Source organism: Thamnophis elegans, chromosome 5 (assembly GCF_009769535.1).
Source record: "Thamnophis elegans isolate rThaEle1 chromosome 5, rThaEle1.pri, whole genome shotgun sequence".
Classification (NCBI taxonomy): domain Eukaryota; kingdom Metazoa; phylum Chordata; class Lepidosauria; order Squamata; family Colubridae; genus Thamnophis; species Thamnophis elegans.
Window position 1 is genome coordinate 34,399,767 of NC_045545.1, and position 27,839 is coordinate 34,427,605.

The 27,839-nt window shown below is 39.5% G+C and overlaps 1 protein-coding gene across 1 annotated transcript; it reads right to left on the reverse strand.

Moving 5' to 3' along the window:
- Positions 1 to 362: 362 nt before the first annotated feature.
- On the reverse strand, positions 363 to 27,817 carry LOC116508655. The gene is made up of 5 exons (XM_032217289.1): positions 27,616 to 27,817; positions 20,588 to 20,693; positions 17,837 to 17,963; positions 6,941 to 6,974; positions 363 to 2,686 (listed from the first exon to the last, which is right to left on the reverse strand). Exons 1-5 carry the CDS (start codon positions 27,713 to 27,715, stop codon positions 2,223 to 2,225), a joined length of 831 nt encoding a protein of 276 aa, XP_032073180.1. The 5' UTR covers positions 27,716 to 27,817; the 3' UTR covers positions 363 to 2,222.
- Positions 27,818 to 27,839: the final 22 nt, after the last annotated feature.

Sequence of the window (27,839 nt, forward strand, 5' to 3'; positions counted from 1 at the left end):
TTTCTTTCTGACTAATCAAGGTTAAAGCTGTTACATTACTTGCCTTCATATAATTCAATTGGATTTGGGTAAATAAGCACATTGTATTGTAAAATCATATATTTGTTGGTTTTCTTGTGAAGACTTGGATGTATAAAAAAACCCCCTAAAAATGTGGGTTTTTAGGCACATCCTTTAGAAATTGCATACTAAATGCTCTGAGCAGTATTATCACAATTTACTTTTCCAAAAAACGTGACTTAATTATATATATATATATATATATATATATATCTAAAAATTTTAGCAGTAAGTGGCAAAACCCAATTAATTCTAATGTAGTTAATTCTACAGAATGCCAAGAAGTGTTCAGCTTACAACATTCTTTATTTTTCCGTATTAGCATAGCAATTGATGCCATATACATTTCAAAATACTTTCGGTTCAGTTAAGATTGTGTGATTTAATGTTGTCCCAGTATGTATGGACTTTTAACGCCTCAGCCATTTGGGATGTATAGCAATTAGTGGATATCATTGCTGGTGGAATAAATATCTACCAGTTACTGTTCTGACCTGCATTTAGGGAGGTGGCAAGTTGTGATAGTTGTGGTAGGTTTAGCCATGGGAAACATATAGTATTGTTCTAATTATCTTTGTGTGGCAAGCAGGTCGCTGTAGACTTTGGTCTGGTAAATTTTTTGATTTCTAGCAATTGTGGTACTGCTAGGAAGATAGACTGAGATCTCTGTACAGAAACCTGCTTGTCAGACCTATGCAGAAAAACATGGTCCAACAGGTAGGTCACTCTGCAGGATGCTTTGCTTCCACATGGGATGGCATTTTAATACACTCACAGGACATCTCACACAGTGAACCAGACTTCTGGAGAAACGGCATCTCACAAAGCAACCAACCTGTTTGAGTATTTTTCTCTACATGGGTCTGGTAGGCAGGTTGCTTTAGAATCCTGGCCTTTGGCTTTTTCTTGAATTTTATATACCAGTGTTTGTCATCAAAACAGGTATATTAGTTATATCCACCAACTATAACAGAAGACTAAAAACTGATGGTGGGGAATGGAAATGCCTCATCTTTCTTACACCCTTGCCATAGAAACTCAATGAACTACAAAAGGAAGAAAGCATCTTGTTCTCCATCCGGCTTAGCAGTGCAGCTCAGCATCCTTTCTTGCCAATAAACAAGAAAATAAATCATACTGGGGCTTTATTTATAAGGCTTCCTAATCTATAATGAAAATAGCTGTTATGATTGTCTTTTCCTTTTAAAAGAAGAAAAAATTTCTACTTTGTTTCATAACTTCACTATATGCTAGTGAATTATGCAACTAGGTCAATACAACAAACTTTGCATGACTCTGTATCACAAACGAAATATTTGTTTTTGATTAAAAAGTACGTTAATGGCATGACTGTCTCAATCCCATGAATAATATCACAACTGTTTTTCATTGTGACAGTAAAAATGATCAAAATCTATGTTCTCTTAGGCCACAATAAATATTTATTAATAAAACATTGCTTACTGATGTCAGGTTTCACTCTTGATGCTACCACAAGAACCAACAGGAACAAAATCTCAGTAAATCTCTTGAATGTTATTGATTCACATCTCATGAATCAGCATTAGAAACTACCCAAAAAGGTTTGAACACTTTGGGTAGTTTCTAATTCTGATTAGGAATTAGTCAGTTTTATCACAATAACACTCCCCAAAAGCCTCAGCATCCTTGCTTGCATGAAAACAAGCATAAATGTAACTGAATGTGCAAAATCCTTACAGGAATCTGCATTGAATACATGAATGCTTTGAGGAATTTGAAATCATTTGAACAACCTGATGAGGGCAAGTCTTATCTTGATGTAATAAATCCCGAATAGATCTTCTAACAGTATAATTCTCTTAGCCCATCTAATACATTCTACAAGTTTTATGGATGTTATGTTGTTGCATCTGTATACACACACACACACTGTTGTGAGTCTCTGTGCTCAAAATATCCCAGATTCAAAATGTAACCCTAACCATAGGTACCATGATCTTAAAATGGAGCATCAACAATGGAGAACTTCCTTTAAAGCTGGAACAAGACTCCATCACAGAACTTTGTGTGCTATTCTTAACACAACTGTATTTAGTTAAGAACTTTGTTTTAAGAAAAAAAATAGAATCATCAGCATTTAAGGTTAATTTGAACTTTTCAATGTGATATAAACATACGGATCATGGATTTTGTACTTCAGAAACATTATTCAATAATTGTACTGGACATGATGTATTATTGGAGGAAGCCTTTAGGATATCATTTTCAGATTTTGATCTTGAAATAGTTGGTTTCTTGAACTGCGGTGACATATTGGTATTAATATCATAATTTTGACCCTCTTTCAAAGAATGATTTGTTTGACATGCAACAGAAACAGTTTCTTTTGCTTTGGGAGTAGTGCTGGACAGATTTGAACACGGTTTTTCTACAGTAAATTCATCTGATAAAGAAAATTGCGCTGAGCAAATATCACAAACATCATCATAGAAAGATTGTACACTTTCACTGGACCGAGATGGAAACACATATGCTCTGGATCTTACACTCAAACCTCTGTGCGACTTTTTTGAACTTCCTTCTGTATCAGAGCTATCATATATTTCTTTCACAATAGCATGATCTTTGGCATGGGCTTCTACATCTGTAATGAAACAGTTAATATTGTTCATTAAAATATGTGTCTTAAAATGAACTTATTTTCAATATTACCAATATTAAAACTAATTTGAATAGTAGTTGATATCTATCTCCTATTCCAAAATTCCTCTATATGTTATTTTGCCTCTAATGTTACCAGAAGAATATATCAAATGATATTAAACAATAAAAAAAAACTCTTTTAACTCAGACACAGGACAAATTATTTTGGATATATTATATTATCTTCTATTATCAATCTGCCTGATTTGTAAGATTTCATGGAATAGCCTATTCATGAAAACACACTTAAGACCAAGAGGACCTCCTCAATAGCTAAAAAAAGAAAATGGAGCTCCTTGCTTCGTGAATCTCCCCTGCTCCTCACAATGCTTTTCAAATGGAAAAAGGTATTAGGATTACTCTTATTGTATACAGTATAAAATATTTTTCAAATATTAGGTTTCATAATCTAAGTCTATTTAATGTAAGCATTAACAGTAATGTTTACTTCTTAAAACAAAGTAGAAAAGCTGCTTTTTAAATAAACTTCTGCTATAGGATAATGGGTACAAGAACTGTTAGGGGTAGATAATCTCTTTGAACTCTGAGAGCCTTAATTTTAGTAATTTTTTTCAATGGCAGAAAATGTGGCAATAACATGATATCAAAGGGGATGGAGAATGATTAGATTATTTTAAATATTAATAATACATCAATCTTGTTGGTGAATTAGTACATCTATCTGTTTCCCAATGAAAACTAGCAAAGAATTTTGCTATTATAATTTGACAGTTCATTCCAACCAAATTTAAACAGTGCTACAGGGCCACAAAAATAACTCTCTAACTAAATAATTTGGACCAGGGGGTCTCTGTCTTTTAGTTTCTCATGAACTACTTTTGAGCTTCATTTATTTATGTAATTTTATTTCTAAAATTAGCACAGAGAACAAGTTATGAGAATCATGACAAAATGATCATAAGCCTGGCACCATGATGGCAAACCTATGGCACGGGTGTCAGAGATGGCACGCAGCACCCTCTCTGATAGCATGCAAGCCATCACCCCAGTTCAGCTCCAACCTGCATGCATGCACACCTCCCGCCAGCCAATCTTCAGGTCTCTGCTGCACATGTGCAGGGGATGGGGTATGTGCTTGCATGCGAGGGGGGCAGGGCACGTGCAGTGGACCGCATGCACATGCATGGGGTGCATTTGGGGGCCATGCACGCATGCGCAGGGGGAAGGGCGCATGAACAGGGTGGGTGGGAGCTGTGCACGCATGTGCACGCTTTTGGCACTCCGTCCGGAAAAGATTCACCATCACTGGCCTAGCAATAAGAAACTTACTATGGCCCTGATGCTATAATATTAAATAGTAGTTGATAGAAATTTTAGATTTCTACCTCTAATCTCTTAAAATACATTTAATGGTTCTTCATGCAGATATCTTATATGAACTAAGAAAGTTGCCCCAAATTTTATTTTAATACCATGAGAAACTAAACTGATGATCACCAGTGTCACAATGTTTTGACTGTACAGTTCTAATTTACCAGGAAAAGTGTGTACAGTATGATCAAATTTTAACTTGGTGATGTTGTTATGTTATCTGTCTTGGAGACCTTTACTTTTCAAATGCTAGGTATGGATCTATCACATTTTATACATCTGCTCTTTCTAATGTATTAAGAAAATCTGATAACATTTAACATAATCAGATTTAAATATAACCAAAGATAAAATACCCGTAACATTTAAATCTCAATAAAGTTAAAGGGACATATCCTTACTTTCCCCTTCATGGATTACTGCCTTGTCGTGGTGAAGGGGCTTATGTAGCTCAATGAAGCTATTTATTTATTTATTAGACTTATATACCGCTTCATAGGGCTTTCAGCCCTCTCTAAGTGGTTTACAAATTTTTTAGCAAATTGAGTCAGTAACTTGCCCCCACAGTCCGGGTCCTCATTTCACCTCGGAAGGATGGAAGGCTGAGTCGACCTTGAGCCACCCAAGATGGACAGGTCATAGCAGAGAGCTCTGACAAAATGTGATCCACTAGAGAAGGAAATGGCAACCCACTCCAGTATCTTTGTCATGAAAACTGCATGGTAGTACCAAAAGGCAAAAAGGCCTGGAGGAACGTTGTCCATGGGGCTGGGATGATCAGACATGACTTTGCAACTAACAATAACAATCCTTTCTTCAACAATATTTTCCCACATTCCTGAACTTCAATTCCCAGAATCTTAAACACCATGTCCAATAATGAGGAATGGTTATACTGGCAATCGTCACTTAATGACAGCCATTGGGACTGGAATTTCCATCACTAAACTATGCAGCCATAAAGCACATCATGTAATACCATATCAGTTAGCAATGGCAATTGCTTGTTGCTACCATTAGATGAATCACAACAGTTTGTTAAACAAGGGAATCCAGACTCGTGAGGGCACTGCAATGGCTGGAACCTTGAAGATTGGTCAGAAGTACTGCTTTTCAGCAACATTATAAATTTGAGTGGTTAATAAATGGTAATAACTGAGAATTACCAGAATATATGTGGAGATCTGTATGCTCTCCATCCTATAATATTTTATATTTATATATTAAGTGTTATGTCAAAGCACCTGGTATGCCCAAATATGGGAGGGAGCATGCTGCTTCCCTTTTGCCTTTCAGCTCCCCCCTAGGAGCCTTCCAGGCAGAAAACCATTTTTTATTTGTCTCCCTTTATTTATTTGCCAGCACAAATGCTACATACATACATACATACATACATACATACATACATACATACATACATACATACATACCAGGGACGTGCAGTCAGGGGAGGCAGGGCCTCACCACTGTCATCATGAAAAAGAAAAACAAATTTAAAAGGAAAAAGACTGAGGTAGTTGCTGCCAGAGTCACAGTGGATGACTCTGCTTAGTGCTTAGCTGCAGGAGGCGAGAGAACCATGTGCCTCCTTTACTCTATCTGTATGATCACTTGAGCAGAGTTAAGCAAGGGTTAAAAGGCGAAAAATTCCTTATGCAAAGGAGGCACGTGGTTCTCTCGCCTCTTCCTGCAGAGGGCACTTTTTTAAGAGGCTTTTCTTAAACAGTTAAGCAGAGTCATCCACATGATGACTCTAGCAGTAACTATCCCAGCCTGGCTAGAGCAGCTCTTGCCTTTTTCTTTTTACATTTTCACATTTTCATCATGACAGACAAGAGGAGAGTTAAAATCCTCTGTGACACAGCTAGAAAAGGTATGTGGGTTGGACGGAGGGAGGGGGAAAGAATTCAAAATTATTGTAATTTGTAAGTAATTTTTTATTGTGAGTAATTTTTGTGTGTTTGTGTGTGTGCGTGTGTTTGTTTCTTCACTTCACTCAAACTCTTAATTTGAGAGTTTGTTTGAGAAGAGAGGGAAGGGGGAGAGGCAGGGAGGGCAGCCTTGTTTCAGAAGAGAGGGGCAGCCCGCCAGCAGAGGCAGGTCTTTTACCCGAATCTGCTGGCGGGCTAGCGCTTTCTTTCTTTTGCCTGCTGTGTTCCCCTTCCCTTTCTGCTCTCCCCACCACCGGGAGCCCCGTCCTGCTCCCCTCTCCCTTTCCCTCCTCCTCCTCTCCCCTTTCTTTGCCGGCTGCCGCCTCGCCCCCCACCTCCTCCATCCCCGCCACTGTGTCCGACAGAGGCGTCTCGCGTCTATGGTGGACATAAATGCGAGACACCTGTCGGGGACAGTGGCGGGACGCTGCTTCTCGCTGCCGCCATGCTCCACCACCTCGCACCCCGCCTCCTCCGCTGAGTCCAACAGAGGTGTCTTGCGTCTATGGCGGACATAAACGCAAGACGCCTGTTGGGACAGCAGCTGGGACGCTGCTTCTCGCCACCGCTGCACTCTGCCACCTCGCACCCCGCCTTCTCCGTCCCCGCCGCTGTATCCGCATCTATGGTGGACATAAACGCAAGACACCTCTGTCAGGGACAGCGGCGGGGACGCTGCTTCTCACCGCCGCCACGCTATTGCCTCACCAACCGTAAGCCTCACCGCACGTCACTGATACATACACACACACACACACACACACACACCCCAAAAGGAAGCTATTTAGTTATATTTTGCCACTATGTATTGAAAATATATACTTCCTGTATCTAAGCTTCTATAATCGCATTTAACATATTTACTTTACTTTACAAAAGTCTCATAGCAATATATATTCTTTGTAGATTGCATTCTTAGAAGCTGTTGATACCTGCTGCCATTGATGTCTGTTTCTTTCTTGAGTTCTATCAAATATAAAAAAGATAACCAAAGCATCAATCTTACATTAAACAAAATGTATTAAGAATTTTTCTAATACTTCAGTTATTAGGTAGACCTTATCCTGAATTAAATTATAAAATATTAAAATATGTTGAAGATTAACACATTTTTTATTATAATGCTTAAAAGCCATAAATTATTTAATTGATATAGTCCTCAGCTTACAACCACAACTGATTTCCATTACTAAGCAAGATAGTTGTTAAGTGAGTTTTGTCCCATTTGATGATCTTTTTTATCACAATTATTAAGTGAATCACTGCAGTTGTTAAGTTAGTAACATAGTTGTTAAATGAATTTGGCTTCCCTGTTAACTTTTGCTTGTCAGAAGGTTGCAAAAGTTGATCAGCTGATCTCAGGACACTGCAATTATCATAAATGCATGTCAGTTGCCAAGCTTTGATCATGTGACCATGGGAATGCTGTAATGGTCATAAATGTGAAAAATACTCATAAATCATTTTTTCCAGTGCCATTGTAACTTCAAATGGTTATTAAACAAATGGTTGTAAGTCAAGGACTACCTTTATTTCATATATCAAAAGTATATTTGATACTAAATGAGCTGTGCTACATTTAGAATATATAGAATAAAGCATTATAGCCCACCATCACAGTATAAAATTGCTTTCACAACAGACTTCCATATCCGAGAGCCTTTAGTGCTATGTTGGTAACATTCAAATTTTAATGACCAGACACTGAAGAAACTAAACATCAGATTCTTTTTTTTTATTAAAAGTTTTAATGAGTTTTACAATTATATACCTTTCCCCTTCCCTCCCTCCCCCCCAATCCCACCTCCCCTTCCTCCCTCCCCCCCCAACCTCCCACAGCGAATACAGGGTATAAACATTTAACAACCATACACTAAAATAAGCTAACTTTAGCATCGTCCCTCGCTTGTACTTTAACCCCCCTTTTGTAAAACTAACTTTAGATAAGTTGTAACATTCCTTGTTCATTCATTCATAAGCTATCTGAAATTTCTTAGTCCCATATTTATTTTGAATATAATCAATCCATCTTCCCCATTCCAGCTTGTATTTCTCATCTGAATAGTCCTTGAGGTATGCTGATATTTTAGCCATCTCTGCTAAATTTGTTACTTTTAACGTCCATTCTTGAATGGTAGACATTTCTTCCTTCCTCCAGTACTGCACCACCAACAATCTTGCTGCCGTTAAGTTCAGAATCAAATTAGTCTCTATAACTGTACAATCTAATTATACCTAACAAGAATACTGAGGAGTAAACTTTATCCTCTTTTTAAGAATATTTTGAATAATCCACCATATTTTTATCCAAAATGCTTTGACTTTTTTACAAGTCCACCATATATGATAATATGTTGCATCAACACAATCACATCTCCAGCATTTAGATTGTAAGTTTGAATACATACAAGCTAATTTTTTAGGATCTAAATGCCATCTATAAAACATCTTGTAAAAATTCTCTCTCAAGTTTTGGGCTTGCGTAAATTTTATATTTCTTACCCATATCTTTTCCCATGTTTCCATCATTATTGGTTCTTCAAAATTTTGTGCCCATTTTATCATAGTCTTTAACTAGCTCTGTTTCAGAATCTATTTCTATCAATGTTATATGACCTTTTTATATGCATTTGACTCTGGTCCCTAATTTGTTTTACTAAGTTATCCTCATTTTGCATAATACCAATTTTCTGGTCTTTTTTCTATCTGGCCTGTAGTTGTCCATACTGAAACCAGGTTTGAATTACCCTTTCCTCTTTTAATACATTCAAAGGTTTTAACTGTAGTACACCTCTTTCTATGGTAAGAAGCTCTCTGTATGTGGTTACATCCTGGTTTTGTTCTATGCTTATATTCTCTATCGCGTGTCTGGGTACTGCCCACATAGGTATCTTATCATTTAATTTATATTGGTATTTTTTTCCAGACACACAATAGAGCATTCCTTAAAATATGACTTTAAAAATCTTATCCACCTTCTTGTCGTATATTAAATAAGCATGCCAACCATATACCAAATCATACCCTTCAATGTTCAGTATTCTATCCTCTGTTGAGTTAATCCAGTCACTAATTGTTGATAAAGCTACTGCTTCATAATATAATTTTAAGTTGGCCATTTTCAAACCTCCTCCCTCACATACATCTTGCATTATTTTAAGTTTTATTCTCGGTTTCTTTCCTGCCCCCAAAAAATTATTAATACCCTTCTGCCATTCTTCCAAATTTGCATCTTTTTGAGTATTGGTATCATTTGAAAAAGAAATAGAAACTTAGGCAAAACATTCATTTTAACTACTACTATCCTTCCCAGCAAAGACAGTTGTAATTTTTCCCATTTGTTCATCTCTATCTGTATTCTATGCCATAATGGTTCATAATTATACTTATATAATTTCCCATTTGAGGTTGTGATATAAACTCCTAAATATTTAATCTTTTTTACTATCTCGCATCCTGTTATTCTTTCTAGTTCTTCTCTTTGATTTGTGTTCATATTTTTAGCTATCATCTTTGTTTTCCCTACATTTATTTTAAACCCAGATACTTGACCATATTGATTAATTATGTTCATTAAACCTATAGCTGATTTCCCCGGTTGGGTTAAAGTTACAACCAAGTCATCCGCAAATGCTCGTACTCTGTATTTGTAATGCCTAATCTTAATTCCCTGCAAATCATCTGACCCACGTATTTTATTCAACAATAACTTCAGGGTTAAGATAAACAATAATGGAGATAGGGGACACCCCTGTCTTGTTCTTTTTTCAATTTTAAAAGATTCTGTTAAACTACCATTAACTATAATTTGTGCTGTTTCTTTCTGGTATATTGTCTTGATAGATTGTGTAAAATACTCTTCAAAATGCATCTTTTGTATTATTTTCATTAAAAATTGCCAATTCACTCGATCAAACGCTTTCTCCGCGTCCAAGAATATAAGTGCTGCGGGGACTTGGTTATTCTTTCCCAGATAGTCCAATATATTAACAATTTGTCTTACATTACTTTTCATTTGTCTCCCTTGTATGAAACCAGATTGATCATTGTCAATCATTTGTTGTATAATTAACATCAACCTATTTGCTAATATTTTAGCAAAAATTTTATAATCTATATTGAGTAATGATATGGGCCTATAATTTTTTGGCTGGCTGAGATCTTGATCTTCTTTCGGAATCAGGGAGATAAAGGCTGTTCTCCAAGATGGTGGTACCCTTCCTTTCAATTGAATTCTATTAAATAGTTCCTTAAGAGGTTCTACCATTTCTAATTGTAAATGTTTATAATAAACGGCTGTCAGTCCGTCTGTACCAGGGGCCTTCCCAACTTTTAACTGTTTAATTACCAGGAGGATTTCCTCCGAAGTTATTGGTTGGTTCAGTCTCTCCTTTGCTCATCTGTAACTATAGGGGTTTTCTCTTTCTTCAAGTATCTATCTATGTCTAAACCTTGTATTTTATCACCAGTGTACAGTCTTGTCTAAAAAAGCATTTTTAATCATATCCTGTTGATAAACTTCTTTACCTTTATATTCTATTTTTTCTATAGTGCGAAATATTTGTTTTTTCCTCGTCATATATGCTAACCATCTACCTGGTTTATTTGCATTGCAAAAAGTATTATGTTTAACATATAGTAAATTAGTAGCCACTTGATCAGACATCAACATATTAAATTGCGCTTGCAGTAAAGTGATTTCCTCTTTTGTCTTCTTATCACCTGGGTTGAATATTAGCCCCTGCTCTTTCTTCTTTATCTCTTCTTCTAATTCCTTTCGTTTTTCCCCCTGTCTACGTCTATATAGATTATTTAAGTTTATTAAAACTCCTTTCTGTGCGCATGTGTGAGGAAGATGTCTGCTGGGCTTATCGCTCCGGCACTGCCTAAGAAAAAACAACTTGGAAGAGGCGAAATTGTGCTCGGATACTGAGCCAAGCGGAGGTTGAGGACGAACAATCTGTAAGGGTGCTGGTGCCGGCAGTGAATTGGAGAGACATTGCTCTCCAGAGCTGCCGGGCACAAAAGACGCCGCCGCCACTGCCGCCGCGGCCCGCAGCCCAGCTGTTCGGGAGACCTCTCCGGACTACGGAGTACTCCACCTGTGTACTGGATCCGTGTCCCTCATGGTTAGTTACTAACTGCAGTGAGGTGACACGAGGCTGGATCCAGGCGGTTGTCACCGCCTCACTTCGGGAGGGGAACTTCCCCGCCGCACTGAAAGCGGCGGTGGTGAGACCCCTCCTGAAGAAGCCATCTTTGGATCCAGCTATCCTTAATAATTATCGTCCAGTCTCCAACCTCCCCTTTCTGGGGAAGGTTGTTGAGAAGGTGGTGGCCTTCCAGCTCCAGCGGTCCTTGGAGGAAGCAAACTATCTAGACCCCTTCCAGTCAGGCTTCAGACCCGGTTACAGCACAGAAACCGCTTTGGTCGCATTGACCGATGATCTCTGGAGGGCCAGAGATGGAGGACATTCCTCCATCCTGGTTCTCCTCGACCTCTCAGCGGCTTTCGATACCATCGACCATGGTATCCTTCTGCGACGACTGCGGGAGGTGGGAGTGGGAGGCGCCGTGTTGCGGTGGTTCTCCTCCTACCTCTCGGACAGGTCGCAGTCGGTGTTAGTGGGGGGGCAGAGATCGTCCCCTAGGCCCCTAACTTATGGGGTGCCTCAGGGCTCGGTCTTATCCCCCCTACTATTCAACATCTACATGAAACCGCTGGGTGAGATCATTCGCAGGCACGGGATTAGATACCATCAATATGCGGACGATACTCAACTGTATCTGTCCGCCCCGTGCCAACTCAATGAAGCGGCAGACGTGATGAACCGCGGCCTCGAAGCTGTTATGGACTGGATGAGGGTTAACAAGCTCGTGCTCAACCCAGAAAAGACCGAGTGGCTGTTGTGTTTCCCTCCCAGAGATTCGACCAATATTCCATCACTCAGGCTGGGGGGTCAAATTCTACACCCCTCAGAGAGGGTTCGCAACTTGGGAGTCCTCCTGGACTCACAGCTATCGTTTGACCACCATTTAATGGCTGTGACCAGGGGGGCATTCGCCCAGGTTCGCCTGGTGCGCCAGTTGCGACCCTACCTGAATCGGGAGGCTCTCACAACAGTCACCCGGGCCCTTGTGACCTCTAGGCTGGAATACTGCAACGTGCTCTACATGGGGCTGCCCTTGAAGAGCATCCGGCGACTTCAGCTAGTACAGAATGCGGCCGCGCGAGTGATTGTGGGTGCACCTCGGTTCACCCGCATAACACCTATCCTCCGCGAGCTGCGCTGGCTACCTGTCGATCTCCGGATGCGCTTCAAGGTGCTATTAGTCACCCATAAAGCCCTACATGGCAGTGGATCTGGATACTTGAGAGACCGCCTTCTGCCAATTACATCCCTGCGACCAATAAGATCACATAGATTAGGCCTCCTCCGTATACCATCGGCCAGCCAGTGTCGGCTGGCAACTACAAGGAGGAGGGCCTTCTCAGTAGTAGCCCCGACCCTTTGGAACGAGCTCCCCGTAGAGATTCGCACCCTCGCCACCGTCCAGGCCTTCCGCACAGCCTTGAAGAACTGGCTCGCCCGTCAGGCCTGGGGACAAGGATAATTCCCCTCCCGAATGATGAATGTATGTTGTTTATTATTTTATTATATGTCTTATCTTAATGTCTGTATCTCCCCTTCCCCTATTTTATGTGAGCCGCCCTGAGTCCCCTCAGGGAAAAGGGCGGCCTACAAATATTAATAAATCTCTAAATCTCTAATCTCTAAATCTGACCGTTACGAACATTGAGGCCGCCTGAGAACGCCGTGGCCGCTTGAGAATCGCTGTGGCCGCTTGAGAATCGCCACGGCCCAGCCACTTAAGATCGCCGAGGCCGCTTGAGAACGCCGCCGCTTGTGAACGCTGCGGCCCAGCTGCCATGGAGGAGCCATCTGACTGCCACAAGCACGGGGGCCACCTGAGAACACCGCGGCTGCTTGAGAACGCCACGGCTTATGAACGCCGCGGCCCAGCTGTCCTGGAGGAGTCCTGAAGGAGCCCCGACCTCACCGGAGCTACGGCCCAGCTGTTCTGGAGGAGCCCTGATCCTACTGTTTCTGTTGCGTTTGTTTGGGGGAGCCCCGATTCCATCGTGACTGCCGCTAATCGCTGTGGTCTCAGCTGTTGGAGGTCCGTCTTGGGGGGGCCCCCGACCCTGCTTTCGTTGCCTGACTTCTTCAACCGCTGCTGTGCTGTTGCGGGATTAGGACTAGGGTTAGGGCTAGGGCTAGTTTAGGGTTAGGATTTGATTAGGGTTAGGGCCAGTGTTAGGGTCAGGGTTAGGGCAGGTTAGGGTTAGGGTTTAGGGTTGGGGTTGCTAACCCGATGGTCCGCTGGCTCGCTGACGCCGCTTGAGAACGCTGTGGCTCAGCTGTCCTCCCCCCTCCCCCTTCCATCGTGGACGCAGTCCTTTTTGGTTTCACTCTGACTGCCAGGGGGGCTGTGCTCCGACCATTGCCATCCCGGCCGTCTGACGACCATGACCGGCCTCGCTGCTATAACTGTTGCAATCTACGGCTTTTTTGCTTCCCGGCCATCCCTGCCCCTACCTTCATCCTCCGGACCATCATTGTGGAGTAAGCCAGGACTTTTGAATTTATCTCCGGCCTCCTTGAGATCCCTGTCTGTGCTCCTGTTTGCTATTCTGCATTTCTATCTCGGCAGAAAGAAAGGGCAGGGGACAAAGAGGACGTGGGCAGGGAGTTTGCTTCTTACCTCCCTCCAACTGACATTAACTTTCCAACTGTTCCAGACTTTTGAACCTTGCTCTCCCTGTGGAGAAGTCTGGAACATTAGGTTTCCTCTTCCACACTAGGATGATTTTGCACAAACTTAAATTTTGCACTATTATGCAATTTTTTAAATGGTATGGGGAGTGCATGTGGTATGGGTATGATTGAATGAATGAGCCCACTTTTATTAACCTATTATTGTTGTATTTTTGTGTTTTTAACTGTTATGTGGGGATTGCTTGGGTGAATGGATGCGTATGTTTGAGAGGGCTGGGACTATAACCTGGTGCCTCCTGCACTGAGTGCTATTGCAGAAGTGTTAGGGGGCCCAGGCCCAATCCCAGTCTTAGAATGCTTGAATTAAATGGCCTGCCGAAGAATGTGGCAGCTATGGGGAGGGAATGGGGACCACGGACACGGGAGTGGGCCGGAACATTACGGTCATGACGGGGAGGGGCAGGTATGGCGGGAACTTTAGGGCTAGCCATTACCGGGGAAGGAGGGCTTGCTATGTCACAGCGATCCCTCCTTCCGGCCCTACTAGTTCCACTCCAAGGCCAGATGGTGAGAGTTGTCAGGGCCCTGGTCTCAGGCTGCTGTTGCTAAATGCCAGGTCTGTGGTTCACAAGGCTCCCCACGTCCAGGACCTAATATTAGACGAGGGGGCAGACCTGGCATGTATTACTGAAACCTGGCTGGGCCCGGAGGGAGGAGTCTCCCTCACTGAAATGTGCCCAGAGGATTTTCAGGTGCTTCATCAGCCGCAACCCCAGAGAAGGGGTGGGGGAGTGGCTATCATCATCCGAAGGTCTTTAGTTCCTCGTAGGATCCCTGCTCCGGAGCTTGTCGGGTGTGAGTCCTTGCTGGTGAAGTTGGACCTTGGGGGTCAAGTGGGCTTGTTGCTAAGGTACCTTCCTCCCAACAGTGTTGCAACAGCCCTCCCCTCGCTCCTCAAGTCCATAGCCGAGCTGGCAGTTGAGTTCCCCAGACTTATGATACTGGGGGATTTCAACCTGCCTTCGCTCGGTGATCACTCTGATGGGGCGCAGGAGTTCATGGCTTCCATGACAGTGGTTCACCGACAAAACCGCGAAGCCCGTATCCGCGCTGACATAAGTGCGGAGGGCAAATCTGCGCCGTCTAAAGCGCTAAGGAAAAAGGTGACCCTAGCGCGACAACATAACCGCGGAGGGCAAATCCGCACCTTCCGAAGCACTCAGCACCCTAACCCTAACCCAAACCCCTAAACCTAATCCTAACCCTTACCTTAATTTAAATCGGCTTTCTGCCGCTGCGCTGTTTTAAAGCGCCTTTCTGTCGCTGCGCTGTTGTCGCCGCGGTGATGACGTCGCGGTGATGACATCGCAGCTTTAGCGATGTGGTTTTGTCGCCGCTATTTTGACGAGCATGGTTTTGTCGGGCCACGCATGACAGCCATGGACTTGACCCAAGTAATTCGGGGGCCAACTCACTCAGCGGGTCACACACTTGACCTCGTATTCCTCTCAGAGCAGTGGACGTGATCTAGATTTAAGGGGTATTGAGATCTCGCCCTTGTCATGGTCTGATCACTTCCTACTGAGGCTTGACTTTCGGAAACCAATCCCCCACTGTAGGGAGGAGGAACCGATTAGGTGGTTCCACCCCAGGCGCCTGATGGACCCTATGGGATTTCAGACGGCGCTTGGTGTAATACCTAATATTCTCGTCCACAGTCCGGTGGAGGCCTTGGTTGCTGCTTGGAATATAGCGGCATCGGGGGCTCTAAACCGGATTGCGCCTTTACGGCCTCTCCGAGGTAGCGGATCCAGGAGGGCCCCTTGGTTCACCGAGGAACTCCGGGAGATGAAGCGCCAAAAGAGACGTCTAGAGCGCCGCTGGAGGGCCAGTAACTCTGAGTCAGACCGAGCACTGATGAGAGCCTATGTCAGAGCCTATCTCGTGGCAATACGGGCGGCGAAATGTGCGCATTTTGCCGCTCTTATTGCGTCCGCTGAATCGCGCCCAGCCGCCTTGTTTAGAATAACCCGCTCCCTCCTGAAAGGGAGGGATGCGGATGACCCTTTACAAGGTAGAGCTGAGGAGTTTGTTCAGTTTTTAGCGGATAAAGTCGCTCGGATTCGGACAGACCTGGCCTCCAATTGCTCAGAGCCAGCCGAGGTAACCGGGGGAAGGTCTTGAGCGGAATTTATGGACTGAGTTTCAACTTGTCACTCCTGAGGAAGTGGACAAGGCCATGGGAGCGGTGAGTGCCTCCACTTGTATACTGGATCCGTGTCCCTCCTGGCTGGTCGCGAACAGCAGGGAGGTGACACGTGGCTGGATCCAGACGATAGTTAACACCTCTCTCCGGGAGGGATCCTTCCCGCTCCTTCTAAAGGCTGCGGTGGTGAGACTCCTCCTGAAGAAGCTGTCCTTGGATACAGCCATCTTGAGTAACTACCGTCCAGTTTCCAACCTCCCCTTTGTAGGGAAGGTTGTTGAGAAAGTGGTGGCCTTTCAACTCCGGCGGTCCTTGGATGAAACCGATTATCTGGATTCCTTTCAGTCTGGATTCAGGCCTGGCTACTGCACAGAAACTGTTTTGGTCGCGCTGATCGATGATCTCTGGAGAGCCAGGGATAGGGGCCATGCCTCTATCCTAGTGCTCCTTGACCTCTCAGCGGCCTTCGATACCATCGACCATGGTATCCTTCTGCGGCGGTTGCGGGAGGTGGGAGGCACCGTTCTTCGGTGGTTCTCCTCCTACCTCTCGGACAGGTCGCAGTCGGTGTTGGTCGGGGGGCAGAGATCGACCCCTAGGCCCCTCAATTATGGGGTGCCGCAGGGTTCGGTCCTGTCCCCCCTCCTATATAGTATCTACATGAAGCCACTGGGTGAGATCATACGTCGGCACGGGATAAAATACCATCAATATGCGGACGATACACAGCTGTATCTGTCCGCCCCGTGCCAACTCAGTGAAGCGATTGAAGTGATGTGTCAGTGCCTGGAGAGCTGCCAGCGCTCTTTGAAGTACTCATTTTGACTTGCTTTGAAGCCATTTCAGCTATTCAATTAAACTTATCTTCAGCCAAATTGTTAAATCCAAAAAAAAACCACTTAATCCAATTATTAAATCTTGTAGCTTGTTAGTAAATCAATGCTGTTTTGAATGATCTTAAACTCTTAGTTCTCTTAACGACGTTAGGAAACACTTAAGATGTAATTGCTTGTTAAGTTTCGGTTTGACCACACCCTCAATATTCGTAAATATCAGATTCTTAAAACTACCAGTAATGTTGATGTATCATTTACTACTCGACTTAAAATATTAATTTCTATTACTTTGGAGTGAAAATTATTTTTTTAATGTAACATATACACTCAACAATTTAGTATATATTTTTCTATTATAATTGCACTTAAAGGAACTATAATTTTTTTTAAAAAATATTGAATATAAATTGAAAAAAATGGTATTGAATATATATATATATATATATATATATATATATATATATATATATATATATATATATTCAATACCATATATATATATATATATATATATATTTATATATTTACCATATATAAATATATATATTCATTCATTCATTCATTCATTCATTCATTCATTCATTCATTCATTCATTGTCAGATTCCATCATGGTTTCATTATTATCATCAATGTAGATGTGTTTTGCCTCTATACATATTTATAGGCTGGATATTATTACCAACATCTAGCTTTATTCCAAATCTCTAGAATATAATTGCACTGTACTGCCTATGCTATGTATCTGGTACAATATTCTATCCAATTACAATCTATCCTATTGGGATTCACTCATTGAGATTTCAAAAATTATATATTGCATGTGTCAATTTTCAGCCTAGATAGTATTCAGTATTCATTTATATCATCCAAATGAAGAACTTCCACAGTGAATTTATACAATGATGCTTAGGGTTTTAATTAGCCTCAGAATATTGGGAATCTTAACATAGAACCGCATATATTAAGGATTCATTTTTTATAACTATGAAAGTACTGTATCTTACCTTTGGTTGTACAAAATGAAAATTCTGTGAAACAGAAACAGGGGCATAACCTTGGGCACCGGTAGATTTAGACTTGGGAGAGGATTTTCTATCTTTCAGAACAGTATTGATAAATTTTAAAACTTGTCTGAAACATATAAAAATATATTACATACAAAAACCTGAACATTTCGTACTAAATTTTGTAATAAAAACTATATAAAAATGCTAATGATTTCTTTGGTTTGCTGATCATACTAGGATGAAAGCATTTTTGTATATAAACTTATACAATTTACACAAGTATTTATTTAGAAATGAATATAAAATTACATGTATATCCCTTAAAAATAGTAATAAAAATGAATGTCATATAATATAATTAAGAAACAATTCTAGAATTATGGTTTGCTGAAATTTAAACTAAATTATTATCTTTTTTCTCATATAACTTTATTAAAAACTTTAACAATAAAGATAAATATTTACAAGAACTAATAAAGCAAAAGAAGAAAGGGGAAAAAGATAAAATCAAAAGTGCGGGGAAAAAATATGAAGAAAAAAATGTAGTTCCTTATAGACAAAAAGTGTATGGAATTTGCATAAGTAGTAAACTTGGATGTCTTTTCTCTAATCAATGACAGTCAGTTTAGCCACCTCAGAAAGTTCCATCATCTTTATCATTCATTCTTCCATTGTGGATGTCAAATTTTTCACCTTTGCACTGTAGTTATCAGGGGAAAGGTAAAAACAAAGCTCCATGACTTTTTTAAAGTTGATTATTGATCAGCCTCAAAAGAAAAGGCTCTGGTTTCAATTTTATATTGCTCTTAAAATTATTCTGAATTAAAATATGTAAATGAGTTAAAAACTTTCTAGTTATTTTCACATCTATCAAACATAGTAAAATAACCCCACTTACTGATTACACTTCCAGCATAAATTTGAAGCACAGGTAGTCCTTAATATACACCAGTCATTTAGCAACCATTTATGACAGACTTCCCAGGGGTATTTACAATCTCTTTGCCAAAAACTGACTGTTACTTCTGGTTTTTGGCAAGACTGGGCCATGCAAACAATTGATTCACTTAATGACCATGGTGGTCACTTTATGACTTCAAACAAGTTCGTAAAATTGAGTTGATCACATGGGTACGCGCATGTCCTGTACACATAATCTGCAGTGTACAGCATTGATCTAGTGAACCCCAGCAACTTCTGGTCTGTCAAGTAGTTAAAAATTATCATCACAAAACCATGCTTCTTTTTACCTTAAAAAACAAAACAGGTGTCTTTCAATGCTGAAGTTGGGCTGAAGACACTATTTTCAAAATTACTATATGACATGAAAGGTTGAGAGAATACTGCATGACAGGTTATTGTTATCATTTTTCAAAATGATATTACTTTATTATTTATAATTTATTACTATGTTTTACTATTTTTAAATAATAACAACAGGGCAATATTCAAACAGGAGATCTAAATAGATGTTAACTAAAATTGGCTGGAAGATTGAAGCTTCTGAAAAGGAGCCGAGGTGGCGCAGTGGTTAGGTGCAGTACTACAGGCCACTTCAGCTGACTGTTATCTGCAGTTCAGCGGTTCAAATCTCACCGGCTCAAGATTGACTCAGCCTTCCATCCTTCCGAAGTGGGTGAAATGAGGACCCAGACTGTGGGGGCAATTTGCTGACTTAATTTGCTAAAAAATCTGTAAACCGCTTAGAGAGGGTTGAAAGCTCTATGAAGTAGTATATAAGTCTAATTAATAAATAAATAATAATAAATTTCTGCAATGTAACATCTGATAGAAGTTTCATTGATTCTCTACTTCCAAGATACTAGGAATGGGCAATAATAAAGACATTGCTACTTTCCAAGATAAATTATTAAAATTATGTATTTTGTTAAAAGAAAAAAGTACTTGAATAAAAGTATATGGAATTCATAAGAAAAATATTATATTTAAGGTTACAAAACAATTTTCAAATAAAGTACTCTGATCTGAAGAATCAATACTCTCTAACATAGAGTTCCCCAACCTTTTTGGCTTTGTTGATGGGGGGGGGAGTGTAAAGAAGAGGGGATGGTTTTGTGCAAGCAACAGGCATGGCCTAGTTTCAAACATTTCAAGACCCAGTAGTGGGCCATAACCTGGGGGTTGGGGATCCCTGCTCTTAGCAGATCAAATTTTCTAATTATCTAATTTTCATTACATCCTAAAAATATTCCTTTGTCCAAATAATCTCAATACATATGTTATTAAATAAGGATTGGTGTTTTACATTAATCTGATATTAATTGAACAATACTGTATTAATAGATATACAGGTAGTCCTCAATTTACAACAGTTCATTTAGTGACCATTCAAAGTTACATCATTGAAAAAAATGACTTATGACTATTCTCACACTTACAACTGTTGCAAGCATCCCCATGGTCAAATGATCAAAATTCAGATACTTGACAGTTGGTTCACATTTATGACATTTGCAGTGTCCCAGAGTCATGAGATCACCTTTTGCAACCTTTTGACAACAAAATCAATGGGGAAGTTAGATTCACTTAACAATTGTGTTACTAACTGCAGTGATTTTCTTAACTGTGTCAAGGAAGGTCATAAAATAGGGCAAAATTCACTTAACAACTATTTCACTCAGTAACAGAAATTTGTGCTCAATTGTGATTGTAAGTCAAGACTACCTGTAGTCAGTTCAAAATGTTTGAAAGATATTATAAAACAATGGTTTTTAACCATTAACTTACCTTCTTTTAAGGTATAGGTAAAATCCTGCTAACACAATAATAAACAGAGCTATTCCAAAAATTGTAGCACCTGCTAGAAGAGCATTGCTTAAATGTTGCAAAGCACCTAAACAAATAAAAAGTTAATGTTAAAATATGCACTTCAGTTTATATTTATAAATATATTTATATTTATAAGACTTCTTCCATTGCAATTGCCTTAAAATTATGTTTATTCAGAATAAGCCCACATCATTAAATGTAGTCTGCTGCACGGCTGTGAAGAAGGGCAATTTTCAGTAAAGGAATGATGCTAAGAGACTGTGAACTCTTTACCATTTTCCATTATTCCACAATGCATTGTCCTTCTAGTTGTTTTTTCCAGCTGGACTCCAAAATCAGAAGCAAAGCAGGATAAATCTGATTGGAAAGGGGGTGATTAGAATAATAAAAGAATTCAGCATCTCTGTTGTGACTTTCAATCAATCTCATGTCTTATTTATAGCTGTGCAGGTGTCCCATTTTTTTAATTAATTATATGGTTTTGAGTGTTTCAGAAGTTCTGCATTTTATAAAATCTATTGTTCATTTTGTTTTTTTATGACAATTAAACAATTATGATCTCCATTCAAACATAAGTATGCAACAATGAAAATATGTATTAATAGAACTTTATGCCAGTACAGAAGGCAGATAGTTTAGCATTAGTCAAATTTGCTGGAGATCTTTATTTCATATAATAAAATGCAAGAGCTACAGCATGATATATTGAGAGTCACATTCAAAAATTGGCCCAGTAAAACAGCCATGACCTGAGCAGACAATATGTGCAGGTAAAGTGCCTTGTACTTTAATAGGATGAAATGTCTGAGCCCATTGTTGTTCAGACTATTAACAACTTTATTCCAACACTCTACATTAATTATACTACTTTAAGAAGTGATAAGAAAAATCTAAGCATGTCCAATAAAAAATAAGCTAAATTTCTGATGGCACTATGAACCATAGCAGTTTCTTCTAAATGGACAAGGAGGAATAACAGACAATTCTTTTAACAGGCTTGCTTGAGTCTTAGTATCCTTTCCATGAATAGAACAGACTTTGTAAAACAGATTCTCCAGTTATCTTCTCTACAGCTCCCATTACCCAAAATGTTTCAGGCCTGGAAGATCTTTAGAATTGATACAGAAGTTGTGCACAGAGAAAGATTAATAGAACTAGCCAGTCCTAAAATTATTTATGCTAATAGAGTATATATGAATTTAAGTGATGCATAATTTTTATGTTAATAATTTGTTTCATCAGGTTAGAATCAATGAATTCATTAGATTTGAAAACCTTTTTTTGGGTGCCATGGAATATTTACTATATGTAGAGTATGAAACCAGTTTCTTTCCTCAGCTGACTGCAGTTCTGCAGTTCGGCTGTTCAAATCTCACCGGCTCAGGGTTGACTTAGCCTTCCATCCTTCCGAGGTGGGTAAAATGAGGACCCGGATTGTTGTTGGGGGCAATATGCTGACTCTGTAAACCGCTTAGAGAGGGCTGAAAGCCCTATGAAGCGGTATATAAGTCTAACTGCTATTGCTATTCCTTTTTAGACTTATAAAGCTTGATATACATACTGAAGATGTTTATTGATCAGCAATACTTTTAAACTGGAGGTTATTCAATTTATACATTTAACAGTGTATTAAAGCTATTATCTCTTTAAAATATGTATGATTAACACACAAATAAACCTACCTATAGATACTGATTCAGTTTTATTTGTTGCTGATCGCTTGGTTCTGTCAACAGCTGATGATGGGCTATTAAAAATATCTTTGTAGAAGTATCGGTAGGTTAAGGCTCGAAATGCCTCTTTTTTAAATAGCTGTTTTACCATCGGTGTCATTAGAAATGACATTTCAAATCCTTCCTGACGAAAACTAAAATACTTCTTTTTAACTCTCTCTGAAGATGGCAACAGATATTGCAACATTTTTTTCACTTGGATTAACTGCTGCATTTGATATTTCCTTGAGCTAATTTTTTTTTGCTTCATATATATTGTAATTGTTAGAAACTTAAGATTTATTATGGAAAAATGCATATAGCAATTATTGAACAAAGTGCCCATTTTATTTTCTCCGAATTTACTTTCTTTTCTAGCTCTGACAATATTGCCCCATTTTTGTATTAAACGTTTGTTTCTATACATTTTTGTTTGAAATACAGGGATTTTTTTCCTTTGAATGTTAAGCATCTTTTTATGAGTTGAGTATACCTTTTGCATGTGACTGTTTCTTTGGTAAGTGAATAAATGTCTGATTTGAAGCTTCTGATTTGCATAAATTGATTTTTTATTTCTTGTTTTCCATTTCCACATCTTGGTTTTTTCGTTAATATTTTTTTCCTGTTGTAAACTTTTAAATCCTATATTTTTTTGTCTTTCTCTATTAAATATTTTTGGGTTATCAGAAACTATTCTGTGCACATTTTTATTGTACTCATTTGTAATCACTTTACAAAATTTTTCTTTCACAGAATCTAAAATCCTATCAATTCTATTTTTACATTTTTTCTTTAAAATGTTTGTTTCAATATGATCTTCTCTTTTATGTTGCTTTGTAAATTTTAACATAATGCTTCCCAAGCTTTTCTGACTTTTTTGCAACAGTTCTTCACTTCTTAATATATTTGCTTTATGTTCCATATAACTCACTGGTGATCTGGTTTCCATGTATTTACATCCATTTTCAAAATACAATGCATGTAATTTGTTACCTTCAAATTTCTTTCTCACATTAATATACCAATTCATTTTTACTTTACAATCTTTAAGATGTGTATTCATCAACATACTGAGTCTCCTTAAATAATTTCTTTCCATCAAAATGTTACTAACTGTTACTAATTGCTTTTTTGAAAGTTGTATCCTTTTTTTCACTCTAACTAAATTTAGATTTATTTTAAACTGAACTGCATATCTTAGTTGATGGTTCTTAATGGCACTTTTGCCATAAATTTTGAAATTCATTCTGAAGCTTTTGTAATTTCTGTTGTCCTTTTCCAGTGTAGACTGTTCTAGGATTCTATTCACTGATATTTTGTATGAATCATCATCAGATGCTCTTAATAATTGTTGATACTCTTTTAAATGCCCTGCAACAAAGCAAATAATCTTAGTTTAATTAAATATTTCAAATCACATTATCATAAAATCAGGATTATATTCTTAGTAGTAGTAGTAGTAGTAGTAGTAGTAGTAGTAGTAGTAGTAGTAGTAGTAATAATGCTAAGATCATTCACTGGAAATTGTGCCAGAGGTTTGGATTTGAGTACAGCAAAAGCCACTGGGAACATCAGGTTGAGAAGGTTCTAGAGAATGAAAAAGTCAAGATCTTGTGGGATTTCAGAATTCAGACTGACAGGCACTTGGCCTACCACACACCTGGCATAACAATAGTTGAAAAGAAAAAAGTTTGGTTCATTGACATTGCAATACCTGGTGATGCGCGAATTGAAGATAAGCAGCAAGAAAAAAATCACAAAGTACTGGGACTTGCAAACTGAAGTTCAGCGACTGTGGAAAAAGAAATTGAGTGTTGTCCCGATTGTAATTGGAATCCTTGGAGCAATACCTAAAGGGCTACCTCGCTATTTGGAAATTCAAAATTTATCGGACTTGAACATTCTGACTCTACAAAAAAACCACCCTACTTGGAATAGCTTATATCCTCCGACGTTACCTTAACAGTTCCTAGGTCCTTGGTTAGGACTCGAGCTGTTGAGCTACCAACCAGCCCCAAAGGCTGTGAATCTCACCAAAGATTAACCAAATAATAATTTTGGACAAGATAGCTTCCTTATAAGGCATGCATAATATCCTAGAAAAATTTTCAGATTTTTTTAATGTTATTACATTAGATTAAATACATATCTTAGGTTTAAAATTGTAACTAAAAAAGTAATTTGTATGATGTCTATGGGAATGGCATGATGGTGAACCTGTGGCATGTGTGCCAGAGGTGGCACATAGAGCCCTCTCTGTGGGCATGTGTGCCATCGCCAGTTGCTCTTCTGGTTTCCGGCACATGGTCTTCACAGGGCCAAAAAACGGCCTGAAAAACAGGCCTGTGCGCCAGGCAGCTGGTTTTTGGGTTTTCGGTGCTGCAGCACACATGCATGCGCATTCTGGTTTGGGCACTCGGTGCCAAAAAGGTTCCTCATCACTGGTATAGAGTTACGCATCTATCCTTGTTTTTGATTACTCGGCAGCTTTTAATACTATCAAGTTTCAATATCATCAATGATATCCTTCTGGCCTGGCTCTGAGAGTTGGGGATTCATTGTATTACTGGTTTGCTTCCTTTCTGAGGTCAATTCGTTGTGTTGATAGGGCAGGAAGAAGTCCAACCTGCAGTCCTTATCCTGTCTCAGGGTTCAATGCTTTTTCCAATGAAAGGCTCCCTAAAGCTTCTGGATGAGGTCATCCTATGAATTAGGGTGAAGTTTCATCGCTATGATACCAGCTTTATATCTCTACCTCAGGTTGTCTGAGTGATGCCATGGAGATTTTGTTTCAGTCCTAGAAACTTTCATATAAATGGGACCTATCAGGTTTCAGCTCTACCCAATAAGGCCAAACTGCTCTAGGTTTTTGGACTTTTGTCTTTGATTCTGGATGAAGCAGAATCGCCTCTGACAGAATCAGCAGTCAATGGAATCCTCTTAGACTACAGCCTAGAGTAGACCCATAGCTCCTGTTCAACTAAAAGGTGGCAACCATAGCTAGGATAGCCTTTACACAGCTTTTGGATTGTGCACTAAGAATGTGTACCATTCTTAGACAAAGAGATCACTCAATAGTCACTCACTGTATGCTCTAGTGACCCGATTGCCCCACTGCAGTGTGTTCTACATGAGGCTACCCGTGAAGAGTATTTCAGTCAACATAAAATACAGTTGGGCAGGCTATTTAGTTTATTTATATTCCATATTTATTATTTCTACATGTAGAATGCACCTTCCTTCTATTTTCCCACAACTCTGTGAGTTGAGTTGGGCTGAGAAAGAGTGACTGACCCAGTTGCCTTTCATGGCTAAGGTGGGACTTGAACTTACAGTCTCTTGCTTTCTAGTCTTAACCACTAGACGAAACAGGCTCTTATATTGCCTTAAGTCAAGTTGTCCTAAAGTTACCTGTTGTTTGGTGCATAGGCCACAGCTACTATGTGAGCTGCAATGGCTAGCAGTATGTTTCTGGATGAAATTCAACAAGATGGTCACTTTTAAAGCCCTTCATTGCTTGGGGCCAGGTTACTTACGGAACCTCTCTCCCCAGTTTTTTTCTACTCATCTCATTTAGTTCAGCAGGACGGGGATGCTCCAGATATGTGCTAAGAAGTCTCATTTTACCCAAGAAGAGAGTCTTTCTGCCATGACACCTGCTCTCTGGAATATTCCTCTAGCGATCAGATTGACTGATCCTACAGGCCTTCTGCAAGGCCTTGAAGACTTCATACTGTACATGCACTGAGGCTGAGGGGTTTGTGAGAAAGCCCATCTCCCATAAAATTAGCATCAGGTGTAGTTTTGTAAAACTTTTAAAGACTTTCCTTCTCATCTGATCCTTATGGTGTTTAAAGTACAGGTAGTCTTGACTTACAAGTTCATCTAGTGACTGTTCAAAGTTACAAAGGCACTGAAAAAAGTGACTTATGACCATTTTTCACACTTACAATTGCAGCATCCCCATGGTAACATGATGAAAACTCAGGTGCTTGGCAATTGACTAATGTTTATGATAGTTGTAGTGTTCCTGGGTCACGTGATCACCTTTTGCGGCCTTTTGACAACAAAGTCAATGGGGAAGCCACATTCACTTAACAACTGAGTTACTAACTTAACAACTGCAGTGATTCATTTAACAATTGTGACAAGAAATGTTGTAAAATGGGCAAAACTCACTTAACATAAATTTTGGGCTCAATTGTGGTCATACGTTGAGGACTCCCTGTATTCCTTTGCCAGTACATTTGATTGTTTTAAAACACAAAAACAGGTTGGAAGAAAGGAATCTCCTCTCCCAAGGAAGTAAATAAAGACTAAATTCTTAGAGCAACACAGCTACGTCTGTTGTTCTAACATACTTTTACACTGTTAGCAGTGTTTAAGCACATGCATTTCCAAATTGCACATAAATACTGAAGAGTATTTATTTTTTTGAAACAAAGGTTGTGAACCTATATACACTGAGACTTAATCTCGTTAAAATGTGGCTTATCTCTGAACAGATGTAACAGGAATTTATTGCTAATACTCTTCTTGTCTAAGAACTAGAACGTTACAATATTTTGTGGAAGCAATATTTAGTAGCATTAACTTTCGACGAAAGTGTTATTGTAGATTCTTGGGTACTTTTTACCAAGGCCCAGTGGCTTTTCAAGTACTTCATGAAAAGTTGAGTAATCAAAATGAATATCAAAATTTCTAGATGATAATCACATCAAGTATTTAAATAGGAAGGAAACAGGCTCAAATATTCACAGTGCAATGCATATTTTCACTTATTTCAGATATACAAGGATTTTTGTTATTTCAATTCTGGTATAGTATCTCTGATTTCCACCACATGGCAGGTAGTTTCGGTTCTACTGCATTTATAATAGTATAAACCTAAATTCCAAGTCCAAACTAGAAATATTTTCATTCTCAGATTTAAAGTCATCCATTGCTTTTATGCGGATTTTTCCATATTGAGAATGACGATAACTATTAAACGGCAACGCAACTACTCATCTCCCATATTTATTTAGAAGCTTAAACTCATTACTTTTAACTTCACGCTCTTAATACAAAGGATGACTTTCAAATTCTACTAAGCCTCTCATTCGCCGGAGAACTTAGTGCTTTCCTCAACTTTGCGCCTTCCGAGAGAATAAGACTTCGCGGCAGATCCATAATTCCCAGCCATTCAGCTGAAGCAGGTAGTATAATCTTTATAATCTTTATTGTCATTGTACTTAAATACAACGAAATTGGTTAGCTTTACATGCTCCTCACCTGGCCACACTTCACAGAGAAGCAGATGACCCTGTTCGGACCGCTCCGTGAACGGCGCCAGAACTAGCAATGCGACCATAAGGGCTCCAGCTCTTAGCATGGCTTTTTTCCGCGCACCTTTTTTTCCCAGCCCGCCATGGCGGTTCTAACGGTCCTTCAAGCTGAACGAACAAGCGAAAGCCACGAGAGATGGCGAGAACGGCTCCCGCGACGACTCACCTCGC